Source organism: Misgurnus anguillicaudatus, chromosome 2, assembly GCF_027580225.2.
Source record: "Misgurnus anguillicaudatus chromosome 2, ASM2758022v2, whole genome shotgun sequence".
In the NCBI taxonomy this organism is placed as follows: domain Eukaryota; kingdom Metazoa; phylum Chordata; class Actinopteri; order Cypriniformes; family Cobitidae; genus Misgurnus; species Misgurnus anguillicaudatus.
In genome coordinates, this window is record NC_073338.2 from 33,161,770 (window position 1) to 33,170,301 (window position 8,532).

At 35.3% G+C, this 8,532-nt stretch overlaps 1 protein-coding gene across 1 annotated transcript; it reads left to right on the forward strand.

Annotated features, from left to right (window-relative positions):
* The first annotated feature begins 1,717 nt into the window (after positions 1-1,717).
* gata6 (GATA binding protein 6) lies at positions 1,718-7,831 on the forward strand. The gene is made up of 7 exons (XM_073853968.1): positions 1,718-1,980; positions 2,779-3,659; positions 4,413-4,578; positions 5,022-5,148; positions 5,265-5,352; positions 5,436-5,536; positions 5,759-7,831. Exons 2-7 carry the CDS (start codon positions 2,825-2,827, stop codon positions 5,924-5,926), a joined length of 1,485 nt encoding a protein of 494 aa, XP_073710069.1. The 5' UTR covers positions 1,718-1,980; positions 2,779-2,824; the 3' UTR covers positions 5,927-7,831.
* The last annotated feature ends 701 nt before the right edge of the window (positions 7,832-8,532 follow it).

Sequence of the window (8,532 nt, forward strand, 5' to 3'; positions counted from 1 at the left end):
TTCCTTAGCTACGACATTATATATGTGTTTATGCTATAATATGCATATATTATTATAGCTTACTGCAGCAAAATCAGCGAGAAGAATTGTTTTGATTGGTTCTAAAAAAAAATCATATTATTTAAAAATCTCCTAAATTCTGATATACATAATGTGATTTGGACCGTTTCCTATAACATGTAAAATCTGATTATCTCTTGTGAAGACGGCAGACAATTTGATGCCACTATCTTTGTGGATCTTTATTATCAGACAGACACACATCATGGCTCATCTGTCAAATCACTACAGGACAGACAGCAGACTGACGCCCGGATCAGGCATTCACACACTCCTATGGAAATTGTCTGGATAGCGTCCGTACTGCAAATGAGCCGATGCAAATGAATTATGTTTTTATCCCCCATTTACGTTGAACTTATATATATTTTTTTCTCATACAGAAACAAGAGAGCGGAAGTTCTGCAATGAAGACTTAAGGAAAATAAAATAGTAATAGTAAAAAAGCTATACGTGTTATCATGATAAATAAGAAGTGTTAAATAAAATAAAAAAATAAATAATAATAATGTAACATAAACTATATAAAGCAATATATTTTGATAGCATTAGTTAGCATGAATGATAAATACGTCTGCAGCATTTATTAATCTTTGTTCATGTTAATTTCAGCAGTTACTAATACAAAAGTTGCACCATAAACTAACATCAATAACTGTATTGTCATTAACAAACATTAACAAAGATAAATAAATGATAAAAACTATATTGCTTTTTTTACGTTAGCTAATGCATTTATTGAAAGTAAAAAAATGCAACCTTGTTGTAAAGTGTTACCTAAATTATTTATTTGCATGTAAAATTAGTTTTAGCGCATAACATTACTAAAAATATTTTTTTTACAATTACTTTATGTTGTATTTATTGTATATGCTTGTAGAGCTTATTAAATTGTATTAACAGCGTGAACAGATGAAAAGCTTTTCTGAAAAATAATTTACTTTATTTTTTGTTTAAATCTTTGTTTAGATAACATTGGGGAAAGAAGTAAAAAACCATCAAGACTTCTACAATGATTAATCCAATTGACATCGTCCAACACCTGATCAGGTCACAATACAATGTATATTCTGCTTGAATGAATTATCACCTGTTCAAAGTGAAGTACTCAGTAATGCCTATTGCCCGCTGGGTGTTTGTGTAGTCCTTTACAATCCTAAACGATGACCCATCGTCTTAGATGAACTAATTAGCAACGACCGACATTTGCAGACAATGTTCAACTTCAAATACCAGTAAAAAAATATTTTATTACTCTCGTTCATAATACAGAAGGACATAGAATAAAACAATTATTGCCCAAAATATAATTCCGAAGATATTAGCATTATTTAGATAACGATTAGGATTTTTATAATCGAAAATGCAATAATATATATTTTTAGACTTTTTAATATATAATCCATAATTTTCAAAGACTTAAACTCGTTATACGGAAAGCTCTAGCACTCCACATGGTATATGACAAAAATAAATGCTATAAATTACATAGTTATACTTTAAATACCGTTAATTATTGAATGTCACATTTGAACAATTTATTCATTCTTTATTGTTCACCGTGTTTCACTGTTTATATAAAAAAAACTCCCGGAAGAAAATAGCCTATTACTTTGCCCTAAATTTCCCTGAAGCAATTAAAACTTTTCCTTTCAAAATGCAGTTTGATATAAGTTTCCCACTGGCCATCAAGGACATGAAAACTTAAGTAAGGTGGAAAGTGAAGAGCAGCACCCCTGTCGAGCAGATGTGTTTGCTCAAGCTAGAATCCAATCAGAGTCTCGGAGCAACAGGAGGCGCCTCCTCTCTTAAACATCGTCACGAGTGAAGGGAGAACTTCCATTCCTAATGTTCTTCAGGAGCTGCCACCACATAACCGCTGGATCCTGCGAACACCAACTTATGGCAAACCACCAATAGGTTAGTAATGACTTTATTTACCAAATTTTTCATCTTATAAGTTTCTTTTTAAACATTTACTGTTGGTGCTGGTGTCGGTGCCAGTTGGGAAGAATGATTTCGATCACTGTTTTGTTACGCAGCCTCTCTCTCTCTCTCTCTTTCTCTCTCTCTTATCTGTTGTGAGTCTTATCAAGTGGTTATCACTTTTCTGCAAAGACATATTACGTTTTGTTTCCTATCTGTTACGCGGTGTTGGATTTTTTTGTAATTATGATACATCAAGTGGGAGGACGAGCTCATGACACGGATGGATTCAGATATTTAGTGTAAAGCCCTGAATGGGTTGTGCGCATGTGATGACTTGGAATAGTTTTGTTCAGTCATTCACGTCATATAACCGAACCTTCAATTTTACAACAGTTATACACTGCCATTATGACCATGAAATATTTTGGTATGTTTGTAACTGAGCATTACGCATTTCTGAAGAGAAACTGTGGCTCTGTGATAAAAAGTGACCATTGCACGTATAGCCTATAAATGTGATTGTCTTCACGTTTGCGCACAATTTAAAATAATATATCTTCGGATTTTGAATAAATCCTTTAGGAAACTATCAGTAATTTGGTATCAGTTATAACAATTGTTGGCTGGGTGTTCCGAGCACTTCTCACTGTAGTAAAATTTGACATTTTAGTGTTACCTTTTTAGATCTATAAATTCGTTCCATTTCTTTACCCTGTTCTCTATATCTCTTGCTGTATATCCCTCCATTTTCCATACAGCAGATAATTAAATCTATGTTGTCATTTCCAGCGCCTCTTCAATTTTCCAAACGCTGTGAGATATAAAGGGATCCTGGATGGACCTGGGTGACGATAGCTGGTCCATGGTCAAACGCGAAGTGTCCAGCAGCAGCAGCCCAGGCTCTCCGGCTGAGCAGAGCTACCTGAACACTGACCGGAGGGAGCGACTGAGATCGCCGCCTCCGACGCACCTGGATACGGTGGGAACCCGTCGCACGGAGGGGAGGCCCCTACACTCCTACGTTCACTTTGGGCATCCCAACAACGCCCTGCCCAGTTCAGACGACGTTACACTCTTTACGGACTTAGACCAAAGCAACAAACTCATCATCTCAGGTGGACACACCAGGGAGGCACATAAAGGAGGCCTTATTGTGGACCCTACCGACATGTATCAGACCCTGAGTCAGGCCGGTTATAACGACTCATCATCGGCCGGTTATATGCACTCCAACCCTAATTCACCTGTGTATGTTCCTACATCTCGAGTTGGGACGATGATACCGAGTTTGTCGTACCTACAACCCAGCGTGTCATCGCAGCCGAGCCATGCGGTCAGCAGTCACTCGGTCTGGTCACAGTCCGCGCCGGAGAGCCCGTCTTACAGCACTGGAAGTCCACATACCTCCAACCGGTTCCACTACTCACCTAGTCCGCCGATGAACAACGGCACTTCGAGGGATACCAGCTATACACATCCATTGACTGTGAACAGTCGAGACCAGTCCTATCTTTCACGACCGATAAGTGGATCTTATACAAGTCCATATTATGTTGCACCGCAACTACCACAGTTACCGGCCGCGTGGCCAGCAGGACCCTTTGAGAACTCCATGATTCATTCCCTGCAATCCAGAAGCGCACCGCTATCCATTAGAGGACCAAACGGAGGTAGGTTATATTTATCATTTGTCAGCTGTCTTTTTCGGACTATAACTTTTTATATTCACGTTTAGCTTTTTATATTCACGTCAGGCTTTTGTCTGTGGAATATCTTTGTTTGCAAATTGCAAGTTAATACAGCAGGCTTGAAATTTGTTAATTCGGTTACAGTACACGCAAATATACAATATTATTATATTGCTGTATTTATTATAAAAAAAGTGTATTATTTTTGTTTTGTTATGCATGAAAGTATTTATTGTATAAGGCCTATGTGTAGTTTGTAAAACGTTAGAATTAGTGATTACTAAAAGTTAATAAAAATGATAATGCGAATTATCAAAAACAAAAGCAAACAGTGAAAGTATTTTTAGTTTGCTTGATTTAAAGTTGTTTTAACAAAATATGTGAATATCTGATATTTATGATGTAGGCTAGAACCTTTTATTAGATTATCCACATATCACTTTACAAATGTTAAAATAATTATTAAACAATATTAGTAAAGAATAAATAAAAAGTATATATATGCAAGTCATATGAATTACGCAGCACGTAGGGCCTATATACAAAAAAATCAGTGAGGGCAAATCAGTAAGCATTATTAAAAATAAAGCTTAAAAAGCAAGAAAAGAAGGGATACATGGAAGACATCTGTCATTAATGCTATTATGTTAAATTAAGTCTTAAGTTGGTGCAGTTTGGCAAGCACATTAAAGTTGATGGTAAATGTTATTTTGACTGCTTGTGTGTGTGTCTCAGATTTGCTGGATGACATGATGGAGAGTCGGGAGTGCGTGAACTGCGGCGCAATGTCCACCCCGCTGTGGAGACGCGACGGCACGGGCCACTTTCTCTGTAACGCCTGCGGTCTGTACAGCAAAATGAATGGACTCAGCCGACCATTAATTAAACCTCAGAAGCGAATGGGGAGCGAACTACTTCACCACTCACTGTCCTGCCTCTTTATTTCAAACACTAGCCAAAGGTTATCTGGAAACATCTTCACCGCTCTACTCCCATAATAAACGCTATTTTTATTGGCTATTCAAGTTTACATAAGGGAATGGACAATAGTTGTTTAGACTACAAAATGAGTAGGCCTATGTATTTTCATAGAAATAAAAGTAAATAAAAATAAACGAATAATACTAATAATAATTGAATGATTTGAGCTACTTGTTATTATCGCTTTTTTAAAAAAAATTAATTAAGTATTTAAGAAATTATTCAAATATAATGTAGATCTTATATTCCGTAAATGATAATTAAATCAAGCAAAATTAAATTTTCTGTGAGAAGTTTTAATTTTTTCTCTTTGTTTGGTGTTTTATCATAATTTATTATTCACATTAAATTTCTGTTTCTCAAGCCTTCTTCGAGAAGAATGGGTCTTTCTTGCGCAAACTGCCAAACGAGCACTACAACACTATGGCGCAGAAACGCGGAGGGAGAGCCAGTGTGCAACGCGTGTGGACTTTACACAAAATTACACGGGGTATGTTACACAAACATATTGAAAATAAAAGCTCATATTAATAGATTATTTTGGAATATTAAAAAACAGACAAAGAATTAGGCTATTTTTAAAATCAATGTAATTTTTGTTTTCAGGTCCCTCGACCCCTTGCCATGAAGAAAGAAGGTATTCAGACAAGGAAAAGAAAACCAAAAGCCCTAAGCAAAACTAAGGGATCATCTGGTATGTTATAAAACAGCTTTCATTTCAGTACATTTCCATCTTGGTGTATTCAAGGTCATCTAACCCATTAAAATGATTCACAGGAAGTAGTTCAGTCCCCATGACTCCGACTTCCTCATCCTCCTCTAATTCAGAGGAGTGCACAAAAAACAGTCCTTCATCAACACAGGTGCCTGTGACATCGGTAAGTTAATAAAATCTTTCTCTTTTAAAGTACCACATTTGTGTACCTTAAAGTTGACATGAAATGCTTTTATTGTGCAGTAAAATCTAATTTTTAGCATTAAATAATGGGTCAAACCTTGCAGCTAAAATTGTTTTACATGTTTTATCCATATAGAGTGCATTAGACATTTTAATGAGATGTGTATGCCTTACACATTTAAAGACATTCTGTTTGATCCAGGTCAACTCTTCAACGCTGGTGGGCCAAATTGAAGTTCCAGGCACGACAGGCTCCATGGTAAAATACCCTGGCCAGGAAAGTCTCTACACGAATGTAGGCTTGACGTCCACAGCTGACGTGGCAACCTCAGTCAGAGGGGACACTTGGTGCCCTATGGCCTTGGCCTGAACCATGGCATTGTGGGATGGGAGCCATTTGCCGTCCTTCAGCTCTCTTATTGAGCATCCCTTGGCGTTGTGCTGGTTCTAGCAGTGTGTGGGGCTGTCATCCATTCTTGGTGTGTAAATGATCGAGATCAGAGACTTCATCTGTTCTAAATACTCCAATTTTTGATTCACCCGTGGAATACTCGGACTGGATGTCCATAATGGAGACTTTCGGCATCATTCTGCACTAGAGGACACGAGAGAAAGAGAGAGTCAGCTTTAAAATGGCTTTGGTATCTTCAGAGCTCGCAGCTTGTGTGTTGCTCATCAGGAGTAAGTGGATCAAAAATTATTTTTTGAAAATAGATTTGTACATATTAATGCTAACGGATACCTTGCCCATCTGGAAAGTCAATGTTTTTGACCAGATTGTGGGGATCTGAGGAGAAAAAAATAGATGATCTTTTATGAAACTGGAATTGAAGATAAAGTACCAAGGTCGTCTTACTGAAGAATGCCAACGTATTTAATGAAGCTAAGCTACAGTTGTTCGGATAATGCATATATTTGTCAATAAAGATTGTGTCAAATAGAATAGAAACGAATGAAGCCTTTTTGTTTTAAGCATTATGTCATCACAGTGTGGATGCAGCTCACTAATCTGCACACTTCCTTTATAAAAAAAACAAAAACAAAAACAAAAAAGCTCTTATTAGGTTGAACTATTTTGTGATGGTTTAATACAGGGTATCAAAGATCACAGGAACTTTTGTAATGTCTTGTTTGATTACACGTTTTCCTAGAGATCACTCTCAAATTAAAATGGTCTAATCAAGTCAATTCATTCATAGTTCTGGAATGATAAAAACACAATACTGAAAGCATCAACACAATATCTCTGTTAGAACAAACAGCACTCAGGATTTCTTTCTGATGCATATTTTGTTACAATACAAAACTACAAAAAAGTTTTGCTGTTTTAGACTACCTAAGTTATGACATTGATGTGCAAATATCAGTGTCTGCTATGCTATTTTTATTTTTTACTTTCAGTTTCAGATATACACTTTTCTGGTAATAAAGCTTTCACAATTTATTTGATCATTTAGAGAGAATAATTCGTATTCAAAATCACCCAGTACTAAAAGAACAAGGTTTCTTTTGAGTCATCATTTAAGCCACAGACACAATGTATAAGTAAGTGAAATGTCCAACCAGTTTTATTAAGTAATGAATGAGTTCAGTCTCTTGACCCAAAGCCTCAGAGATTTTAGTTTGTAATAAATTATAAACAAGCAGCGTGTTTAATGATTATTCTACTACAGTGAGAGAGGAATGATGATTTTTGGACAATTTGACAATCATGTGTGTTACAGGGACATTGCATTGCATTGTGAATGGCACGAGAAGCAGTTTGCCACATTCCCTGTGATTCCTTTATACAATTATTTATTTCTGCAATGTAGTGTGTTTCTTAAAGGGTGTTTGTCTATTTTATTTGAATTAACGTATTTGTATTGTATGGTTGTGTTTTGTAGGCGTAATTTTGATTCCCGAATAGATTTGATTTATTTTGTTTTTCAGCCGTTGAAAAAATTGTCTGGTGTTCCTCCCCTTGCATTGTAAGGTGCTGAGCGATTCTTCCATACTCCTCACATGAATGTTTTCAACCACTGGACATAATTTTAATGTAATTACCAAAAACAATTGATGTACATGATGTGTTTTTTCATTGACTTCATCAGTAATACAACGTTTATGATATTGGGTGTTCTCAAACCCTTGACTCTCCCTGCTTTTTTCCAGTGTACAGATTGTTGAGAAGGACATTTATTGTTAGATTTATTTTGGTTTAAACTATACGAACTAAATTTTGTTTTTTTTTAGTTCTTGAACACTGGAACAATAAATAAGAGCCATAACTAAACAGTTTGTGTTTTTGCCTGAACTATTTTTATTTAAAACGTTTAAAAAATGTTTTAATGTAATCAGCTTTGTTTGAACAGCAAAACAAACCTTTTGTTTTCTATAGATTTTCTCGTCAAGTTACACAAAGGGCTGACAAATCAAAGCTAGATGCACTGACAAAATGATTCATTGAATTTACTCAGTTTGTTTGGGGTGGGTGGATGCAATCAATTTATTTAAGCTACATTTAAACTAAAGTTTTTTGTTTTGTTTTGTTTTTCTAATTTTCTTTGTTTAAATGTAACTTAAATAAATTGATTGCGACCACTTACCTTAAAAAATTGAGTAAATTCAATGAATATTTTTTTTAGTGTGTTTGCTCATGGGTCACAAATCCACTCTTAAAAATGAAGGTCCTTCACAATGCCACAGAAAGAACCATTTTTGGCTAAATAAAAATACATATAAAAATAAAATGAAACATCTGAAGAATCTTTCTGTTTCAAATTTTTTTTTATTTGTAGTAAAAAGTGCACTGAAAAAATGATTCATTCAATTTACTCAATTTTTTTAAGGTGGGTGGTACAATCAATTTATTTAAGCTACATTTAAACAAAAAATTTGAAATACAAAACAAAACAAAAACCTTTTGTTTAAATGTAGCTTAAATAAATTGATCGCAACCGCTTACCTTAAAAAATTGAGTAAATTGAATTTATC

Coding starts and splice junctions, on each gene's coding strand:
- gata6 (XM_073853968.1), top strand. CDS start 2,825: ATGGACCTGGGTGACGATAGCTGGTCCATGGTCAAACGCGAAGTGTCC. Junction 3,660..4,412: donor CATTAGAGGACCAAACGGAG/GTAGGTTATATT, acceptor TGTGTGTCTCAG/ATTTGCTGGATGACATGATG. Junction 5,353..5,435: donor CAAAACTAAGGGATCATCTG/GTATGTTATAAA, acceptor AATGATTCACAG/GAAGTAGTTCAGTCCCCATG.